The 21911-nt window shown below is 36.6% G+C and overlaps 1 protein-coding gene across 1 annotated transcript; it reads right to left on the reverse strand.

The window, feature by feature from the left end:
* Positions 1-413: 413 nt before the first annotated feature.
* Positions 414-21371, reverse strand: LOC126964457 (uncharacterized). Its single transcript, XM_050807569.1, has 10 exons — positions 21222-21371; positions 19595-19772; positions 18239-18375; positions 17214-17351; positions 16001-16132; positions 15126-15218; positions 13372-13496; positions 11385-11462; positions 9242-9328; positions 414-8494 (listed from the first exon to the last, which is right to left on the reverse strand). The coding sequence occupies exons 1-10, from the start codon at positions 21283-21285 to the stop codon at positions 7412-7414; spliced, it is 2115 nt and encodes a 704-aa protein (XP_050663526.1). The 5' UTR covers positions 21286-21371; the 3' UTR covers positions 414-7411.
* Between the last annotated feature and the right edge of the window lie 540 nt (positions 21372-21911).

The following is a 21911-nucleotide window of genomic DNA, read 5'->3' on the forward strand; positions in this document are numbered from 1 at the left end:
TGTAAGCATTAGAGTTTCGATCTGAAGGGCGCCGTAGCTAGTGAAATGACTGGGCAAATGAGAATTAACATCGTATGTCTCAAGGAAACGAGCGCAGTTGTAGAGCCGCACAGAATTTTTTTTTTTCAAGAATCCTTAGCGGCACTGCATTGAAATGGGCAGGGCGTATCAATAACCATCAGCTGAACATCCTGCTCGTCTCGTCCCTCATTGTCATAAAAAAATTAAGATAAGCAGGTACTGTAGCAAAAGTTCTTATTAAATTTTTCTTCTTTTATGTAGTACATATTCAAGATATATCTCAATAGATAAACCGTCAAAACCAGTGCTCACGAGCTCTCAAATACTTTTTAAATTTAATACAAAGTATGAGGTTTAAATCTACATCTACTCCGGAAATAAAACTACAAAAGTCTACAACAAATTTTATTCTTAACTAACAATGATAAGGCATCACTTAACTTTTGTACTATAACAATAAGTATATTAAAATACAATCTTACAATAGAAATAAAAATCACGAAAATGAGTGAGATTGGATAGCAATATTTTCACACCTAGTCTTGAGTGCAAGTGAGTGGTGACAACAATAGTGAAAAGTTATTGAAAACTATTTTTACTTTAACAGATCTTGTAACAGAAATTACACACTCAGTAAGCTTGCTAATATGGACCTTGACAGTTTGGTAAAAATAAATTCCATATTTTAATTTAAACTTAGGATCCGTACAAACTAAATTTGTAACAAATGTCGCGGGACTCGAACCCGCGACCTCTCGGATTCCGTCCGAGCAGAACCTGTGAGTTGAACAAGTCATACCGAGATTTACGAATTATGCGTCACACTAACGGTTGGCTCAGTTGGTAAGAGCGCTCGGACGGAACCCGAGAATTCGCGCGCTCCAGACCCGCATCGTTCATAAATTTTGGTTACAAATTTAATTTGTATAATTAATCCCAGAAGTGAGGGTTATCACTTTAAAAATAACAAATTGTTTACGGTCCGGGTTCCAGAAGCAGTCTCAATCCACGAATTTACAATTTCAATCATAATCGGTTACGGTTACATTAGTTTCGCTTTCCTTTTCTATTCTGCCGTATTCGTCTCTCTCTCGCACACTTTGTTTGCCTATTAGTATAGTATAAGTCTGATAACTGTATTGTTGTCACTTCCAGGCACAGTTATTTGAGAACGATACACTACTTACTACACATACTGAGACCTGGAGCCCTATTACCAAAATCAAAATTGAAAAAAGTTTCGGTTGACGGATCGTACATTTTCCTATTACGAAAGTCTTTCCGATCCGACGCTCGATACGAAGTTCGCGATTAGAAATTTTGTCTTTCGTTTACCTTATTCCCAAATTCACTTGACATTTACTTTTACATTGTTTGACATTATTATGATCGTAACTAAAACTTCACTTTTATGGTAATATTAAAGTAAGAAAGTAAACTCCAGCCGTGCGTCGGAGCTGACACACACACTTTTTTTTATGGATTTTATGGTTCAGCCTTGAATCGTTTTACTGGATTGCATTATTTTAAAAATATGTGTATGTTTAAACTTGTGTAATTAATATGAATGTTTGTATTTTTTGTGATTGACGTTGACGAGCAATCTATTGTTTTTATGTCAATAAAATATTTTTGACTTTGACTTAACTTGATAGTATTTAATTCGAAGTTCGTCGTTCTTTCGTTTCGGGTCGAAACTTCGGCTTCCGATTTTGGTAATAGGCCTCCTGTTTGGAACACCAAACAGCAAACACATTAACGCTAAACAATATTGTCTCTTTCTGAACATATTGTGTGCAAAACATTATAACTACTTAAACTCCGAAATAAAATCCAAAGTACATAACAATGGTGATATGTCAAATTATTGTAATTCGTTGCGTATATACATTCATTCAACTCTTACGACTTTGCTTACTACAAACTATAAAAATTATCATCTTCGCCATATACATGTGTCTCGGTAATTCACTGATCGACTTTTATGCTGGATTTACGACCGTTCCAAATGTACTATCTACAGATAGAGATAAATTACTACCTTCTACTGTCAGTAATTAGCTGTCAATAATCTGAAGCTGTCCCAATATAGCCGATAAGTCATTCTTATCGCCAGTTCACCGTTGCAATTTCCATACAAACTTCTATCTCTGGTAAGCTATACGTCGTCCCATTGACAGACAGCGTGTACGGATGAGTTACCGTCGATAAGTTTATTAGGACAGAAAAGTAAACGAAGTTACGGTTTTTTATCTCAAGTAGGCCACAACCGGAGATACAATGAATATTGGGAATGGCCGTTAGTGCTCGACCCACCGGTGAGTTTCTTTTTTTGTACAAACTTCTTTTAGCAGAATAGGTCTGTTGACAGATTTTGAATAACTATTCTATAATGTCGGTATTTTATCAATCTACTTTGTAAGAAGCCGAATACGCATGATGGCGGATTATGACGTCACAACTCACAAATCGCAGTGATGACTGTTAAGATGTGACGTCATTCATGTTAACGTGGCAGATTGTGATAGGTGTGTACTTAATTGAATATTTTTATATTTCAAAATTTTTAACATAACTGGTTCTTTTTTAGATTCCTTTCCTACAATATTAATCTTAAATCCATTTTTTAAAACTGACACCATGCTCACTGTTCAATCGATATTGCATTTGCATACCTACTGGGAAGTAACCAACATTTTTATCGGCGGCGGTAATCACTATACAATATACAGGTTAACCAACACCAACATATGAATATGGGGTGCAAAACAATTACTTCCTAAAAGTTGAAGGTTGCCATTGGCCCATCATTCTGAATATATTAGCTCTGAAATATTCCAGAAAAAAATGGAATAAAAATGCAACGCAGTGCATTCATTTATCCAATAAAATTATAAAAAAAGTTTTTTAAAAATTAGTGAGAACAGATATAGATCTACGGAACCCTTATGTATTCAGATGTTGTTTGGTTACACCCTGTGTAGGTATGTGGAGGAAAAGCTTTTGAAATATTGTATGGTGTGAACGTATTCATCTATTACAACAAAAACAATAAGGCGCTTGATAAAATCATCGCATAAAATATTTACAAGACAGAAAACGCTTGAGTAAATTCAGTGCAAAAGTTATTGGAATTATAAAGATCTAAACACGCTTGCAAAAATACACTTCGAGGAATATTGTGAATTTCTAAAGTTCCTGTAGCAAAATTGTTAATTATTTACTAATGATTGCCTGCTTATATATTAATTAAACTGTAGAACAACATCACTTGAAAATACCTATACTAAGGCCAACGAGACGGGATAAAGAATGTAAACAAACGGACCATTACCGAGTTACATTGCGATAGCGAGCGATTATTATCTCTGTCCTTATTACGCGTACGCATTAATAACATCAGTTGGTTAACGACAGCATTTGTTGCGTGTTTCGTGGTACAGGAGCCGCAGTGAGTACTGCAGTTGTCAACAATCGGTCCGCCATTTTATGAACAAGTTCATTCCTGTTTGGATTGCGTTCGAAGTAATATATTTAGTATTTTTTCAATTAAATTGAAATTGAGATAATACTTTTTCGATTCCGTATTTAAATTAGTTTTTTGTTATTATTAAATCGTTGCAGTTAGTTTTCTTATTGATTTTGTAACTTGGTGGTTGTGGATTTTAATTATGAAATCACAGCCTAGGAGCTCTAGAGTCCAGAACCTTTAAATATTTGAATTTACCACGCAAAAAGCGTCGAAATTGCACATGATTTTAATGTTTGTCAATTCTCCTCCTCTTTAATCATGGTATCTGTTAGCAACATGATTGATAATACAATAGATAGCGTTTTCGTAGTCACGGCTGATTCGGACTCTACCGACGAATCATCGTTGTCTAATACACACGACAGCGATAATAGGGAATTCAAAATTTGTATATAATTTATTCAAACAAAAATGTTTTGAAGCCCTGAAACTTTGTTTACATTCTTTGTCCCATCTAGTTGGCCTTACTATAAGCAGGATTCAATCGTGCCACGACTTCTTAAATATATTCAACACGGTTATCAAAGTTCTACCTTAATTAAATGTCTTAGTTATATTTTACAAACAATGAATTACAAAATACATTTCATACTAATTTTAGTACTAAGGCGAATATATAGCATGTTTTAACAAAATGCTATTTACAGATTTAAAAAGAGTAAACACTGAAGTGGTCAAATTAAATTGCACACTACCTTAATGATATATTGCTCTAATCATTTTTAAGTTTTACCAGCCGCATAATTTTACCATTGCACTACTCGCACCCAAAAGAAAATATCTGTATTTTTTTATACAAGAGGGTAAAATCTTACAAAGGGTACAAACGGGCAAGAGGCAAGTGATGAAGCAACCGCCCACACACACCGCAACACCGGAGATCAAAGGAGGCGTTGCCGGGCTTTAAGTTGGTAGTTATGGCTTCGGGAAACAGGCGGTCATTGATTCCACGTGCATTGCATTTTATCGTAATGTAAATGTAGTGGAATTTGACTGCTGGTATCAACCCGAACAACTCTGAGCACTCCCCGTTGAACCACATGTCCACGCAACGCCAAGGAATCAAGCGCATCGTAGACGACTTAATTCGAGCCGCTCTTCGTAAAATGGAAGCTGGTACGGGGGAGCGGGGAGGGCCCCTGCAGAGGGGTGAGAACAGTACTCCATTTAAGGCCGATTTTTTGCCTTACATAGTTACAGGCGGTTTGTACGCCAAAAGCCCTCTTACTGCGTACACCAATTTGGCCTTCTCTTCCAAGTGACCATGAAACAGAACAAAGCTGGCTTGATATATCGACGCCGAGTATGCCGATAATGTGTTGTGTTGCGTGAGTTAGGTTTTCAAGGGACACGTACAAACTATGGACAGTTACTACATGGGTATTTAAAAAAAGCGAATACGCCCACTTAATAGGGTGGCTACGCTCCTTTGATTCCTCTGGTCACTAGGCACCAGGGATGCTCTTTTGTCCTCCTTTCCAAAAACAGAAAACAATGCACAAAAAAAATCTGTTTCCTTCGCATTATTTTCGCTGTCACTTGTTTAATGTCTTTAATCAAAGAGATCTTTTATCGTTGTATAATGACTTTTTCATGTTGCATTATTTGATTTCGTTCCATCTAGTTCGATATTTCCAGTAAGAATTATAAAGTAAGTTATTTTATTTTAGTATATTTTACTCGACCGACCCGACAGACCTTGTTCTGTTCATAATAAAAAAAAAACTCTTGCGGATGGAATTTTGGAAAATCCGTTCTTACCTGACCTCTACTCGGTGAAAAGAATATTCCTACCAAATTTCAAGTCTTTAGCTCTAATGGTTCCAGAGATATCGTGATGAGTGACTATATACGTGGAAATCTCTTATAAATATATATATAGATTTGTAGAACAATACATTAAATATTGCGTTTAAGTTGGCTTTTTTGATCAAATCTCAATATTCCAAATGGCGAATATCCTTAAAAAGTTCCAAACTATTTTGTCTTTCTCTATTTATAAATATATACAGGTGAATATTTTTACAAATGGCAACTGAACTCTGTGTACCCCCGTACCACAAAACGAATGCGATATTTGAGCGACAGTCGCTATAGACGTTTCATAGTACTTATCAACTCTCGACGAATAAACTATACTATGGCTAGCGAGACGCAAAAAAGAATGTAAACAAAAGGACCGTTATTGAGTTACATTGCGATAGCGAACGCAGTTAGTTGGTCGATGATAGCTGTCGTTGCGTGTTTCGTGGTACAGGAAAGCGGCCAGTACCGCAGTTGTCAACATTTGGTCCGCCATTTTGTGAAATTGTTTATTCCTGTTTCGATTGCGTTCGAAGTGTAATACGTATATCTCGTTTCCGTATTTACTATTATTTATTTACTAACATTTGTTATTATTAATACGTACTGTTACTTTTCTTGTTGAATTTTGCTGTTATTATTAGTTGATTATTTTAATTATGGAATCACAGCCTGGCAGCTCTAGAAAATCTTTGAAATATATAAATTGTTTTCAATATTCAAAGATATCAATGCAAATGTTTTGAACCCCTGGAGCTTTGTTTACATTCTTTATTCCATCTTGTTGGCCTTACTATGTATATATATCACTGGACAGTGGCCACATTTACTAGGATGGGCATATTGGTGTTAAAAAATTCCGAAATATAACAATTAAAGTCTACGAATTACAAATGAAAAGAATATAAAATCTAACGTCTATTTAAGACCCCAGGCCCACTTAACAGCAGGTAACTCCAACTATCAAGGAATAAAAGGACGGTATTTTGACTTCTACTATTTACAAAAAGTAACTACTCTTATCAAAATGGTGGCAAGATATTATTAGCTCTCTTTCTTAATGGTATCTATGTGCCAAACGAATCGAATCACATCACGAGCAAAACGCTGTCGAAATGAACAAAAGTCAATTGTTTTTCGGCCGCGATGCAATGTTATTGTCTCATCAGTGTTGTCTTTAATTATGATTATTTTAATCGTTAAGTGTGACCAGGAGATTATTCCGTAACCATTACAGATATCAAAAAACTTTATACTAATATCGAAAGTACGTTATCTAATCAATAAAATGACATCAATAACTTTTTCAACGCCAAAGGATAACTATCAAAAATTTTGATATTAATTAAACATATTCACATACATTTAGTATGAGATTAATACAATAAAAATTTTGTATTCAAAGCAGATGTTCGAAGTGACATCCTTGTTGTACAATACAATGGACCTTTCTACGAATCTAATACTAAATTAATGAGTGTTTAAAGTATCAAGATTTTGGTGGAATAAAAAAAAATTGATGGAATATTATAAAAGACCTCAAATTTTGTGAATGTTTGTGTAAATAAGCTAAAGACAAGCAAAATCAAGCAAAGGAGATATTTTTGAGGCTAACATAGCTTGAAAAGAGTAAACATCAAAATTCGATATTAATAATTCTTAAAGTAGTAAAATTTTGTGTTATAACCTATAAAAATAATGATTCATTAACACTGCAATCATTAAAACTCTTACTCTTTAGAAAATATACACATAGGCTCTGTGCGATTAGATCTACCTTTGAAAACTAGAGGGTTTCTTTTGAAAATTATTCAATCTTCCAGAAGAAAACAATACGTCAGGCAACCACGTCACTTAAAATACGAATGAAACCCCTTGCAGAATCCATTAGATCTGGAAAACAGGGGGTTTGATAGTGATAATCTGAAAGGGATCCATATGGCAAACAAATTCAAATAAATCCCTAAGGAAATCCATGTAGACAAGTATCCAACTGAGTCTTCTCCAGGAATCCATGTGGACAATGCCTTAGTTTATATCTAATCACTAAACTATTCAACCACAACGTTCAACGCTGCAATCGCTATCAATAGCGGGAAGATTATCTATTACCGAGCTTATACTCTCGATAACCGTGCCGTTATTGTTTAAACTGTTCAAAGTATCACTATTCACTATACTATCATGTTGCCCATTGCCGTTGCCGTCATTCCCTAAGCTTAACGTTACATTATTATTTATATTGCCGTTACTACATAAGTCACTGCCACTCACGGAGCTATTGGCAACATTGTTATTCGATATGTTGCTGTCATTCCTTAAATTGACATTTGCGTTGCTCTCATTCCTTACATTGACATTTGCGTTGCTCTCATTTCTTACATTGATATTTCCGTTGCTCTCATTTCTTACATTGATATTTCCGTTGCTCTCATTCCTTAAATTGATATTTGCGTTGTTGTCATTCCCCATATTACTGGATTGTGCGTTACTCGAATAGGTATTAAGTGAATCACTGGTTCTCGCGTTGCTGGTATTCCCATTCAGATCGTCATAGCATGGAGGCATTTCCACGTTACTGGCTGCTTCTGTCTCCCTATTGATTCCCTCGCGGCTAAGATACTCCGGCGGAGGGCCATACATTTTGTATCTCATTGCCTCATTGTACGGTGGAGGTCTATTTCCATCCATGCTGGGATAATTCTCGAAGTCCGCCCCCAAAAGGCGAATAGTCCTACCATTTAGGGTGTATGTATCGTTAGAATTCAGCCTTACGAAGTCCAGGTTCTCTATATTGATTTCAGCAATGTTTGGGGTGTCTGGACGTCGGTCGCGTCGCAGCCTGGGTATGCTGAGTTGGAACCTGCCAACTTGTAGAGTCAAAGGTCGTGGTGCCTGAGTCAGATGGTCTATGACGCGGTCGATGGTATTTCGTCTCAGGGTCCTTCGCCTGAAGAACTCGATTGGAGTGGCCATATAGTTAAGGTCTCGACCCAGGTTAGACAAGTCTGGGTTTGTGTAGTACAGGTCGTTGGGTATTGGTGACCGGTATTCGTCCAGCGGACGGTTACGTGTTGGGGAGTTATTCAGTGATGCGGAGGTGACGTCGGTCATTTCGACGTCGCATTGTGTCGGCACCTGTTGGGAAATATATTTATAATAAATAATCAAGTGGCAACCAGTGTTTCATTACACAGTTCTAACAGGAAACGCTAAACAAAATTCTGAACCTTGAATTTGTAGTTTTCAACGAAGTAAGGAACCTCCAAATTTAAATTCCACGGAATCGTGGATGCCAAATTTCTTAAAACGTTGAAACAACCGGCTCAAAGGACCAGAGTGTATGTATATTTTTTGCTACTGCGGCTATATAATAAAACGCTGATTGGAACATTTATGATTTAATACATTATTTATGCACTGACAGAACTGTGTATAATTAATCAACTACATTATTCAGACGGTGATACATCTTCACTGTACCCGATTTAACGAAAGGGACAGAAATAGGAAATACATACTTTGATTGGTAATTTTTTTAAGTATATTTCTGGAGCTTAGGTGATTTAAATGGCAGCTGGTCTCTCAAAGCACGTTACTAAAACAAACTAATATTGTAACATTTTTCGCCTGTATAAAAGAATTGATAGCAGTAGAACTAACTGTTCAGTGTTCGTATAGCAGTACTTTATACATTATTTTTGGCGCAAAATCGTGATTAACTTATACTGTTGTGTTTTAGTTTTTATCTTAATACGCTTTGCCTTATTTGAGAAACATTACGTCTCGGATAATATTAACAGTGTTATACATTGTGGCCCATCTACTTGTTAGCATAAGAAACGACACATATGCGTACTTGAGCGATTGTTGAACAATACCCACCTGAGAGTATCTGCCACAGAACATGGACGAGAGTCGAGAGAGGGAGCTGCTGTCAGCCGGAGACTCCGCTGCAGTCTCTGTCTCACACTGAAACAGACAGACATACATTGAGGAGCCACTTATTTTGTTTAATCCAAAATTCTTTATTTTTTTTCATTCGCAACCATAAGGTCCGTGTTGTAGCAGATATGTCAATACATAATCCGTAATCACGTTTTTTAGTGAAGAGGACAAACGAGCGAAGTGTCAACCTGGCGTAAAGTGATCGACGTCGCCCACATTCTCCTGCAATACCAGAAGTTGCGTTGCCGGCCTTTTACTTGGATGTACGCGGCTTTGTTTAAGGTACCCATGTCGTATAGTCCAGGAATGTACTTTCTCGCTCAAATAACGACTGACCACATAGTTTCTTCGAACCCATTTCAGCTATTCCCGCGGAATAGCACCGATAGAGATTTAAAGACCCAGTATTCCGGTGCTCAAATCAAATCAAAATCACTTAATTCGTGTAGGACACGGAAATGACACTGATGAATGTCAAAAACATACTTTTCTTGTTAAATTTAACGTCACTTCGTAAATGGTTGAGCTAATGAGAAGAAATGGCAAGAAACTCATTGTTCAACTACACGAGGCATCGCGGGAGGAGGTAATAAGGAGTATTATAGAAGAGGAGGTCGAACGAGTTTACGGGTCACCTGATATTAAATGATCACCGCCGCTCACCTCTTGCAACATGATAGGAATCACAGGAGCGTTGATTCGATGCATTTTTTTATTATTATAATTTTTTTTTGAAAATATTGGACGAGACGTGCAGGACGTTCAGCTGATGGTAATTGATACGCCCTACCCATTACAATGCAGTGCCGATCAGGATTCTTGAAAAACCCAAATATTCTGAGGGGCACTCCAATTGCGCTCTTCACCTTGAGACATAAGATGTTAAGTCTCATTTGCCCAGTAATTTCACTAGCTATGGCGCCCTTCAGACCGACCCACAGTAATGTTTACATAATCTAGACCGCTTCCTGTGCAAAGGAGAGGCTCCTTTGCACCACTGGTAATAATGATGTACACTAAAAATAATATTAAAATCAAGTAAAGAAATACATAGATACAAGCATTTAATTTCTGAGAGAAAGGGTAACCTAAACTATATGTAGAAACTAAATAAAAATTAATTAAATAATTTAATTTAATTTGTATACTATCTCGAAAGCCGCAAAAATTTGTATAGATCTACTACTACGGCAAAACTAAAATGTGACGTCAGATTTTATAATGGGTATCTCTCTCTCTCTCTATTAGAGATTAATATTTCTGATTTAACCATAACTCTTATAACTTTTTACACAAATAAAATTTGGAAACAAAATTTTATAAACGATGCGCGACTCGAACCCACGACCAGTTTACCAGTGGGAGGCTCCTTTGCACCAGATGCCGGCTAGATTATGGGTACCACAACGGCACCTATTTCTGCCGTGAAGCAGTAATGTGTAAGCATTACTGTGTTTCGGTCTGAAGGGCGCCGTAGCTAGTGAAATTACTGGGCAAATGAGACTTAACATCTTATTCTGAAGGTGACGAGCGCAATAGTGGTGCCGCTCAGAATTTTTGAGTTTTTCAAGAATCCTGAGCGGCACTGCATTGTAATGGGCAGGGCGTACCAATTATCATCAGCTGAACGTCCTGCTAGTCTCGTCCCTTATTATCATAAAAAAATAAAAAAAATAAAAAAAACCTCTAGCGTTCCGTGCCAGTACTCTGCCAACTGTGCTAACCGTTCGAGTGACGTATCGCCATAAAATCTTGTAGGCTTTGTTCAACTCTCACTTTTTGTGTATTAATTCTAGGAGCGAGGGTTATCACTTGAAAAACATAACAAATTGTTTATAACTTTTTATTATTTGATCTTTTGATTGCATTACTATTTTCGTTATTATTTGTTTATTAATTCAGTTTCAATAATTTAATTTAATTAAATAATCATTTATTTTTTTATTTTAAAAAAGTATAATAAACTACACTCGTCTTAAACTTTTTAAAAGTATTTTATTTCATCAATTCGTATAAGATAATCATTATCCTAATGTCGTTATTATATTATGCTGAATATGATTGTGTAGACTAGATATACCTGCACAGTTTGCCTGGTGGGGCTTAGCGATGGCTGGTCCAACAGCCGAGTCGCCTCGTACCTAGGCGGGTAGCGAGCCTGCAATCATAAATCAACAATATTGACTTGTGACAAAAATCTAAATGAATTTGAGTTTTATAGTCACCCTAGTCAGTTTATTAGTAATTATTGTAGAAAAAAATATATGTTCGTAATTTATTTTTATGTGTTCAACTGTTTCACGAGAAATCTCTATGATGTAAACATCGAAAAACACTATTTCGAACTAAAGTTCAGGTAATTGATACGCCGTGCTCATTACAGAGCATTGCCACTCAGGATTCTTAAAAAACCCAAAAAGCATGAACAGCTCTAGATAGACATAAGATGTTAAGTCTCATTTGCCCAGTAATTTCACTAGCTACGGCGCCCATTAGACCGAAACTTCACTGCTGCATTACTGCTTCACGGTAGAAGAAGGCGCCGTTGTGGTACCCATAAGCCTCCCAATGGTAAAGGTAAGTATTCAAAAAGTGTTAGGAGCTTGTTGATGGTATGGCATTTGCTTTTCTTGGATACACAGAGAAATCACACTGAACTTAAAATAAAGCCTAAGACTACGTCACCATAAGTGTTACCATTGATTGTCCTTTTCAGTAAATTTAGCTACCTTCTCATTGTGTTAATGAAAAGAAAATAAATTACTAACTAGCTTAATTAGTTACTCGTTTAATTCATAAATTTAGATTTAAATTTGATAGAAATTGCTTTATTAAGTATAATATTGACACACTTTTTACACAAATTATCTTGCCCCAAGTTAAGCATATATAGGCGGTATTATGGGTTACAAGACAACGATATATTTAATACAATATACTTACTCAAACATACATAAATTCATATAAACATCCATGACTCGGAAACCAACATCCATATTCATCATATAAATGCTTGCACCTACCGGGATTCGAACCCGGGACCTCTAGCTTAGTAGATAGGATCGCTAACCACTCGGCTATATAGGTCGTCATTCGTATAAAAAACATCATTTTGCTCGGGTAATTCAATCACACACAGTGGCAATACATTGCATTGATGATCATCGCTTGGCCTATGGACTTGCATCCCGTGCCACTAAATAAATTAAAAAAAAAAATGATCATCGCTAGTCATACTGACAGCTGTTGGTCATTTCACATTTATAGCGTTGTTTCACCCGAAAATAGTTTGAGAACCGCCATTGCAACTGATGACGTATTCTTAGGTGAATTACGTGACCCAGCTGTCACTGGGAGAGAATACTTGTCGGAGTATATTATTATACCATGGATAAAAATCACTGACTTGTATAAATACCTCTGGACAGGCTGTTCCATATTGTTTGACAGCAAATTTTCTGTGCGCGAGTGTTCAGAGAAATAATTTTGACATATAATAGAAATGGCTACGAAGGAACGTTCAATGTCTGAAGTATTTTCGACCTTTGAATTAATTTCGTTAATTTTTCGTGTTATTTATACTTAAAGAAAGAACGTAGGTTATAAAGTACGCTTTTATTTTGTAGTTTCCCACCATCTATCGATGTTTGCTGAGGTTGTCATCACTAGTTTTAGTACCGCGGACTCTCGCTACATGGCCAACAGCGCCAAAATGGCGGATACCAAACAGGCACAAAAGCACTTTGACAGCCACCAGTCCAGTAGTACGAGGGCTGCATTAAACGTATCGGGAATGCAATATTTCCACTGTTCCTGTTATATTAAAATCTTTTTAATTGAAAACTCCTTGGTTTTAAAAATCGATTACCATTTATTTATTTATGATTTTTGGTCTTGTCTCAAGGTCTTTTCAAACTTGTTTAGCCGTTGAGAAAATGGAATTGACTCGAGAAAATTCTAGAGCGATGATTTAGTATGACTTTCGAAGTGGTTTAACACAAAGACAGTGTGTTGACCGGCCAGTCCAGTGGTACACAGTAAGCCTACATAAGTGTCACGTGACTCACGGAGTAGTGGCGGGCGGTGTGCGCATGCGCGTGCGTGTACCCGCGAAGGGCCGCGCGCTTCATGTGCATCTTGCACAGAGCCGACACCAGGAGCACCACGGCGATCATGAAGATAAGCGCGCACGCTGCACACAACAACACAGGGCTATCAACACGTTAGCACAATATATACACCATTTTATTTATTTTACAACCTTAGAAAACTTACAGCTAGGTACATATTAAAAATTATTCTATTATAAAACAGAAAGCTATTTACAAGTTTTCACAAATAATAAATACTTATTGTACCTACAATAATATTATAAAACCTACTTTTACTTTATATAAGTTAAAAGTTTTTATTTAACTGACATCTCAATTGAAATGGTGTTGTCTTGAATAAGTCAAGGTCGTATTCACTATTAACTTCATTATAAAGTTTGCATGCTCTTATAAGAAAACTGTTCTGTCTATAATTACATTTTGCTGTTTGTATTTCAAGTATGATGCCTCGCCTTTTGGAGCTGACAGTGGTTCGAAAGCCAATCTGCTCTAGCAGTTCTGCACAGTTAACTTTACCGTTTGCTACATTTAGAATATAAGTAATGTCTGCAACACGTCACCTTTCTTGGAGAGGCAAAAAATAATATATAATAATAAAGGCTATAAAAGGCATTTATTTTCTCAAAATTGATTCTTTTAGAATTCTTTTTCATGTCATTTCTAATATACTAGACCTACCGCTTTGGAAACAAATGGCGCTCTGAGAGAAAAGAAGCGGCGTAAGAAACTCTGCCAGCATTTTTTTTGCGTTCTTTTTAATCAAATATACAATATTATATTGTCATTGCTATTGCTATAAAATAATCATAATCTAGTCCCAGGCCGTCGGATCACTTGGTTATTCAGCTGTGGATTTCCGACGGAACCATTTTTTGCCAATACTTGAACAGTGGCTGGTACTTTATTATAAAAGTGTATACATTTACCCTTCAAGCTATTATGTATCTTATGAAGCCTTCTAGAATTAGTAACAAGCAATCCCTTACTTCTAGTGTTATACCTATATATAGACCGGCAACTTCGTGCGCGACCATCCCACGGGACTACAGACGGTAGCGGGAACAGATGACTTTGACTTAGAATTGGAATGAGATCAAATATCACTTCTGATTTCTGAAGTTCATGTACTTCAAACCTCTTAGATCTCCAAGTGATTCACTTTCAGCCGTTCTAAATGCAATTTAGCTAGATCACGCGAAAGTTATCAGTAGAAAAGATGATAAAACAGCTCCCATATTACTCTCTGCACTACATTTACTAAACGACAGTTTGGCTGTGAATCAGCGTTTGTATATAATAAAATAAATCGTAACCAAAAATTCAACTTTAACCGTTTAAGGTTAAGTTAAAAAAGTATTTTTAATGAAAGGTTATCATCAATACATGATTCTTATTTCTTGATTTCTAGTCGGTATAATAATTAAAATTATATATAAATATCTATCAAATACCTAAACTAGATAGTAAGGTATAATTTATGATAAAAATGTTTATAATGTTAATGTTATTTAATATCGATGATCAAACCTAATAAAAAGGCTAATAAGATAACATTTTCTTTAATTTCTGTTAACTTTTTGTAACAACCCTACCAAAATAGGTAACAATTTTGTCCGCTCTTAAGAAGCTTAGTCTCTGCACCGTTTTCTTTACTCATGTCATACAAGTGTCAGGGCAGTACGAGCCGCCAGTACAGCTGGGGTACTCACCAGTGACTGTGTATATCGTGGACTGTATGAAGCCGTAGTCATCGGGGGAGTGACGGTCTGTAAGCGGTGGGAATTCCACTTCCACATCGCCGGCTGCAAATACAAATACATTTTCAATTCCCATTTCGTAATATACTCAATAAAAACCCACAAACCATAACACAAATCAATAGATTTGATAATTAATAAATTTGCTACAGCTCCTGTGGTAATGATCATTGTTGAATCATGCCCTGTACTTCCCTGGGGCATAAAATAGGGAAGTCCCAGACCCCAGGTAGTTGTAAGAGACGACTTAGGGCATTTACCTGTGGGAAACTCCTTTGCACAGGATGCCGGCTAGATGATAGGTAACCACAACGGCACCGTGAAGTTTTCTGCCATGAAGCAGTAATGTGTAACTATTATTGTGTTTCAGTCTAAATGGCGCCGTAGCTAGTGAAATTACTGAACAAATGAAACGTAACATCTTATGTGTGAAGATGACGAGCGCAATTGTAGTGCCGCTCAAAACTTTTGGGTTTTTCAATAATCCTGAGCGGCACTGCATTGTAATGAGCAGGGCGTATCAATTATCATCAGCTGAACGTCAGCAGGAGCTTTTCTCGTCCCTTATTGTCATAAAAAAACCGTATGTTAAAAAACGTTTTCCAATAGTTTACAAGTATATGATTATGACGAAATTTCAATATTTTTGTGCAAGACTAAATCCTTAACCTTCACATAAAATAATAAGAATAGATAAACTTTTGCAAAACACTTTAAATTTTTTAAAATTCGCGCGCCAAAATCAATGTGGTCAAGAAACATAAAAAAAACACAGAGAGCCGCAGTACGCGAAGTGTTGAAAAAAGGAGATAACAATTCAAACCCACCTTCAAACCTGGAGTAGCGAGGATGCTCCTCACAGCAGGAGGGCTGCCGGCACAGAACCTGAACGTCAGTCTGTCGGCAGCACGACGCCTCCGCGATACAGCGGCCCGATGAGCAGTTCAGCCGGTCATTACCTGAACATTTAAATTATTTATAGCTTTATCTAATTTACTATTCAAGTCAATTAATATCTACAAGAATTGTTGACAACTTTATTAGTATAATCATAAAAAGAAAAAAAAATCGTTTTTTATTTAATAACAATACCCTAGTGATGCTTGTTTTGCACACCGTAACAGAGCGACGACGTGACCTCATCCCCGTCAAGTCCAGAGATAATCTAACCGGGTAGTAGTATATAAAAGTTATACATTTTATGGAACATCGCACAAGTGACTCTTACAATATGTAATATATAAAATTCTCGTGTCACGGTGTGCGGGACCGAACTCCTCCGAAACGGCTTGACCGATTCTCATGAAATTTTGAGTGCATATTGGGTAGGTCTGAGAATCCACACGAATTTATTTTTTATTTTTTTTTTAAATTTGTTTGATTATGAGTCCACATTAAAAAATACATACAACTTCAAATTTTCACCCATCTACGATCAACAGTTACTTTTGTATCGCGATTTTAATATCGGCAATACAACGTTTGCTGGGTCAGCTAGTAATATATAGATGGGTAAGTATGGTGCCCAACATGTCAGAGTACCACAGAGGTGTGTCACCATATACTATTTTATTACACATGCGGGAAAAGTAGTATATTGGCGCTCGCTGTTGCGGTTGAAAAAGAGCCGTTTGCCCATTTTAAAATCACACGTAAGTTTTTTCGTAAATGAAAGTGTTCTTTGAGTGCGAAAAGTTTACTTGTCACACGCAAATTTAGATAAAATTGCTAAAATAAATAAAATTATAAGAAAAAAAAACACAATCGAAATATCCAAACTGAATTGAATTTGACGCGTCTGACACTTTAATTATTTGATAAATGAAATTATAATTATTTAAGTTACAAAAGTTTAAAAACAAATATGGAGTCGGAAATAATACATAAATCGTCGCATTTGAAATACAAAACAGTATGTGCAAGTCGTGCGACAAGTTGTTGATTGCGAACTCAAGCGAATGACCGCACTCGCTTCGCTCGGGCGTTCTACTTCGCTTTCGTGAGTTGCACGATATACTATTAACTGGTAGAGTAACTTACGTTGGCACGGCGCTTCAGGACAGAATGCGGAGGACTCGTCTTCGCCCTCCAGACAGTCCGCGAACCCGTCGCACACGTATCCCGCCAGAACACAGCGCCGCGAACACGAGAACGCCCCGCGAGCGCAGTTGTTGTTCGCTGGAACGAACGATCATTCATCAGGTATTTTATAAAATAAAAGGCATTTATTTCAGGCACAATAAGACCTATAGTTACAAACAATTAAAGTTAAAACAATAAACAGTATGCAAATCGTCGAGCGAGCATGTTGCCTCTGACTGCATGTGCCCTCTTTATACGACGCGACAACGGCCAACGACTTCCCATCTCTGTAATTTGCTTAACCGTACTTTGTCACTTGTTGTTTGATCATTTGTCTTTAGTCCTTGCTCGCATTTTGTAAATATGTTCGTCCAAAGTTTTGTGATTGCAGATGACTTGGTGAGATCTCTTTATACAAAATACAAATAAAGTGGGGGTTCTTGACTCCTTTTAAGCTTACCCAGCCTGGCATGTGTAGCTTATTTTGGAATAGCCCACATCATATTAAATTTTTTAAGATATAAATATAGTATTAATATTAACACGTCATCATCATCGTAGTCTTCATCAGCCGGAAGACGTCCACTGCTGGACAAGGGCCTACCCCAAACATTTCCACGACAATCATCCCACATATTCCGGCGATCTTGACCAGATCGTCGGTCATCTTGGGGGGCTTACCAACACTGCGTCTTCCGGTACGTGGTCGCCATTCGAGGACTTTTCTGCCACAACACCCATCTGTCCGTCGAACTATATCTGCCTGCCCACTGCCTTTCTCTGACTCCACTGAACTCCTCGTTTCTGATTCGATTTCGCAGGGAAACTCCGAGCATAGACTTTTCCATTGCCCTCTGAGCGACCATAAGTTTTCTCATAAGGCCCATAGTTAGCGACCACGTCTGCGTACCGTAAGTCATCACACAACATGCCTACCTATATTTAAAATCACATGATTAGATGTAAAACAAAGTAAGACATACCTGGCTGTACAAGTATGTACTTGGTGATACTGAAGGGTGGTGAAGAGCACATATAGTGTCCACTGTCGGTGAGCTGGAGATTCTGTCTCTGGAGCCGGCTGGTGGGAGTTGGCCCACTTGGCTCCACCAAAAAGGGCCTGAAATATTATTAATAAATTATACACAACTTGAAAGTTGCTACATTTCTACCACAAGAAAAAAAATATCGCCTGGCTTATGCATGTATATACTTTTAGTAAGTCACTTAATAAATGATTAGTTAATAACGATTCTAGTATGCTCAATAAAATTCGCAACATTTTTCAGTACAAGTGTATACATATAAGTACGTGTATACATATAAGTACTTCTAAAGTAAAGTATCAGGTAATGTTCAGACATTGTTTTGAAAAAGGAAGTGGTTTAATTGACGAGTGGCACTGAAGAATTCCCATGGAAAACTTTGGAAAAAATATAGAGACAGGAAGTTCACTCTGCTCTGTACATGGAAGAGATTCTTGGCATTTTTTTCAATTCTCAACACTCTCTGTGATGAATGTGGTAGAAGACATGCGGGTTTCTTTCTTCGCTAAAATATAGTTGAGAGTGATCTTGCATCATAATCGTGAATGGGCACTACTTGTGGCAGCTGGATGATTCTATCAGCAAGAGCTCTGCTTCATGATAATAAAATGAAATTGCAATTATTATGACGGGTACTCACTATACATATTTTATTAATTTGATGCCAATTTTTCGATCCAATTTCATGAATCGTGGTGACGACGGAACTGCGGCGGCGGCGAGAACACTTGGTACATCAATCTGTCCACTTAGTGCATAGTTCGTTTTGGCCTTTGATTCCCTATTTCACGACACACACACTACTGACGACGTCCATACTTTCGGATCTTATTGTTGCATTCGTACTGCAGAGAGAGACCACGGGATTCCATGTTGTGAAAATATGTCTAAAACTTATGGCGCCAAGCTTCTTCAAAGCCAATGTGGCTTGGCCTTCCAGATGATGGTGGAATTGGCAACGCACAAACTTGAAACGGCATCTCCAGTTCTGTCATAGCAATGCAGGTTGCAGGAGTCCAACATATCATTGATATGCAGAAGAAACAGCGTAGGACATAGCACAGGTCATCAACACAGGATTTGGGAACTGGGCGTTATGACCTATATGCTGCGCCCAGTGAGGAAGCTTGGTGGTAAACTTGTATAATTCTAGGAGAGCAGTATGGACCAGGGAGTCATTTATTAAAACTTATGTTTCAATGTTAGCAATATGATGAGCAGTGAGTAGTGGTAATTGTAAGCTAAGCTAGTCGTAGGAAACAAAAATCTGTCATTTTGCCGAATGTATCTCACCTGACAATATCAGAGCCATTGCTGACATAGTTCCATACAAATATTCTTGGGACGGACGCACCCTTCAACTCACAGACGAGTGTAAGGTTGTCATTCACTCTGCGCACCAACACATCAGTATACTCCAGCTCTCCAGGGCTGTAAAGCATTAGGGAAGGCAGCTGGAGTTCGCTTTTACCTAAAATCAATAAATTTATTGGGCACCTTCATGCTATACACATCTCAAAATCAAGATAACTTTCTTAAAAAGACTTATGAACACATACATCTATTATAACAATCATACACAAGATAAGACTAGCTTCAGAGAGATATAAAAGTAGACTGTCTTGCCGTCCCAATGCTTTTTTAACACCTCTTTTAGACATTAGCTCCAAAAAACCCTTGATCCACTTTGATATGCAAACACTTGAATCCCGAGAGTAAGTAAGCAGGATGAGTAGAAGCGCAGAAGCACACTCTGCACATGATAACTGGCAACACATCTGATTATAGTCTAAATCTGATTGCAGATAAACAAAAACAAAAAAAAACTTTTTTGTGTAATCATATGAAAAAGTTTGCATTTGCAATTTTTTATGGGATTGTTTCATTGAAGCACAAGTAACAAAAACAATCTTACGTCACACAAATGATGGTAAGTGGTTCAGTCAGATAATACTTGAGTGTACAAGCTTTTTTCAAATGTTGTATCAGGTAGTACTTAACATGATGAGTGATATGGCTGAAGTTATGTATGCTTCCTTATTACTTTTCTCTGGTGTTTTAAAAATGTATAATAAAGTTATATATTATAATAATAAATAATAATAAAGTTTATAAATTTTGACCATGTTTAATCATAAAGCTAGAGTAACTTACAACTACATGTTAAGGTTGTCATATGAAAATAAAGTCCAAAGCCAATAAGTGAGCTAGTACTAAGGGTAGATTATTCTTTCAGGTACTATTACAGGAAGGGTCAACGGCAGTAGGTCAAGAGGACGCTCCCCTATGCGCTGGACAGACCAGATCAAAGCCTTAACCAATACTCCCCTCAACACATGTGCCAGAGAAGCAATAGCCAGGGATAACTGGCATAGAATTGTTCGTCGTTAGACGTGACCACGACTGCTCTGTCAAGAGTAATCCGACGAAGAAGAAGAACTATTAATGAATCCAAAAGATTTTTATGGATTTATGTTACATTAATTTAATGATTTAATTTATATGAAAAACATTAAGTAGAATTTTAATGTTATTTGTGTTTGAAATTTTAGTAGAAGTATTCCACCAAAAGCATAAATTATTCTGTGCTTCTTAGCTATACTTTCTTAAGCAGTAACGTCAAGTAGTTTTGTTTAATGAGTGAAGATCTATTGGTGAAAGTAAAAATAATAAGCACAGGTACTCCATCGTAATTATGAAGATAATTACGTCTTATTCTCTCCTAAAATACATTATACTTCGTGAATTAAATTTACATAAATACACTTAAGGATATTTTAAAATAAATTTAATGCAAAATTCAAGGTCCAACAGCACCTTAACGAAAAATAGCTGTAAATTCTTAAAAAAATATTGGAACACGTACATACTTCGAATGAAATAGCTAAATACATAGAAATATAATGGAATTCAAACTTACATGTTTCTAAACTAAATAAAAGGACGGCTGTACACAAAATCACATGCTTTACACTCCAAATCATTTTTATTTATTTTTCATTTTCATTGAAATGACATTAACTACTCCATATTTGTTTCATCTATTTTGTTAGTTTTTTTTTTATTTATGGCCGGGACATAAAGTTGTCTTAACAACAAGAAAAATTTAGAATTAGTTTTACTATTCTGTTTTCACTTTATTATTCGCGTCATTTTTTAAACTGCTAAAATTTTTTTAAGCCGTTCAGTTCCTTTAGTGTAGATTAAAAAAAGGCTTAAGGTCTCATAGGGGAGCCATAAACACAAAAAATAACGCAAATCAATGTGAAAGAATTTTGGTGAAACTGAATCGGATATTCGGTGTGGGTAGGTACTTCACTAGTGTAGGTAGGTAGGCTTAGAAAAATAATTATTTTCAAAAATCTTCACTATAACTATGGACACAATATTGACTAACGACATAAAAATATTACGTGCTGTTTTTTTGGTGAAATTGTATCAATATAGGGAATCTTACGAGTGAGAGTCAAGTTTGCCTAGAGATTTATGAATAGAATTGTTATGTTGAACGTACAATTGAAATAGCCCGTAGAGCTCGAGCGCACCATTGTTGTTAGTATATACAGACCCCCAGATGTAGTTTATGAATCCATTTCTCAGGCAATAATGA

The sequence above is a fragment of the Leptidea sinapis genome, chromosome 5 (genome assembly GCF_905404315.1).
Source record: "Leptidea sinapis chromosome 5, ilLepSina1.1, whole genome shotgun sequence".
Lineage (NCBI taxonomy): Eukaryota > Metazoa > Arthropoda > Insecta > Lepidoptera > Pieridae > Leptidea > Leptidea sinapis.

What these genes read in the sequence shown, in the direction of transcription:
- LOC126964457 (XM_050807569.1), bottom strand. Translation starts at nt 21,285, where the DNA reads ATGATTTGGAGTGTAAAGCATGTGATTTTGTGTACAGCCGTCCTTTTA. An exon ending in TTTATTTAGTTTAGAAACAT is followed by an intron (nt 19,773 to 21,221) that starts GTAAGTTTGAAT and finishes TATTGATTTTAG; the next exon opens with GTAAAAGCGAACTCCAGCTG. An exon ending in AATGGCTCTGATATTGTCAG is followed by an intron (nt 18,376 to 19,594) that starts GTGAGATACATT and finishes ATAATATTTCAG; the next exon opens with GCCCTTTTTGGTGGAGCCAA.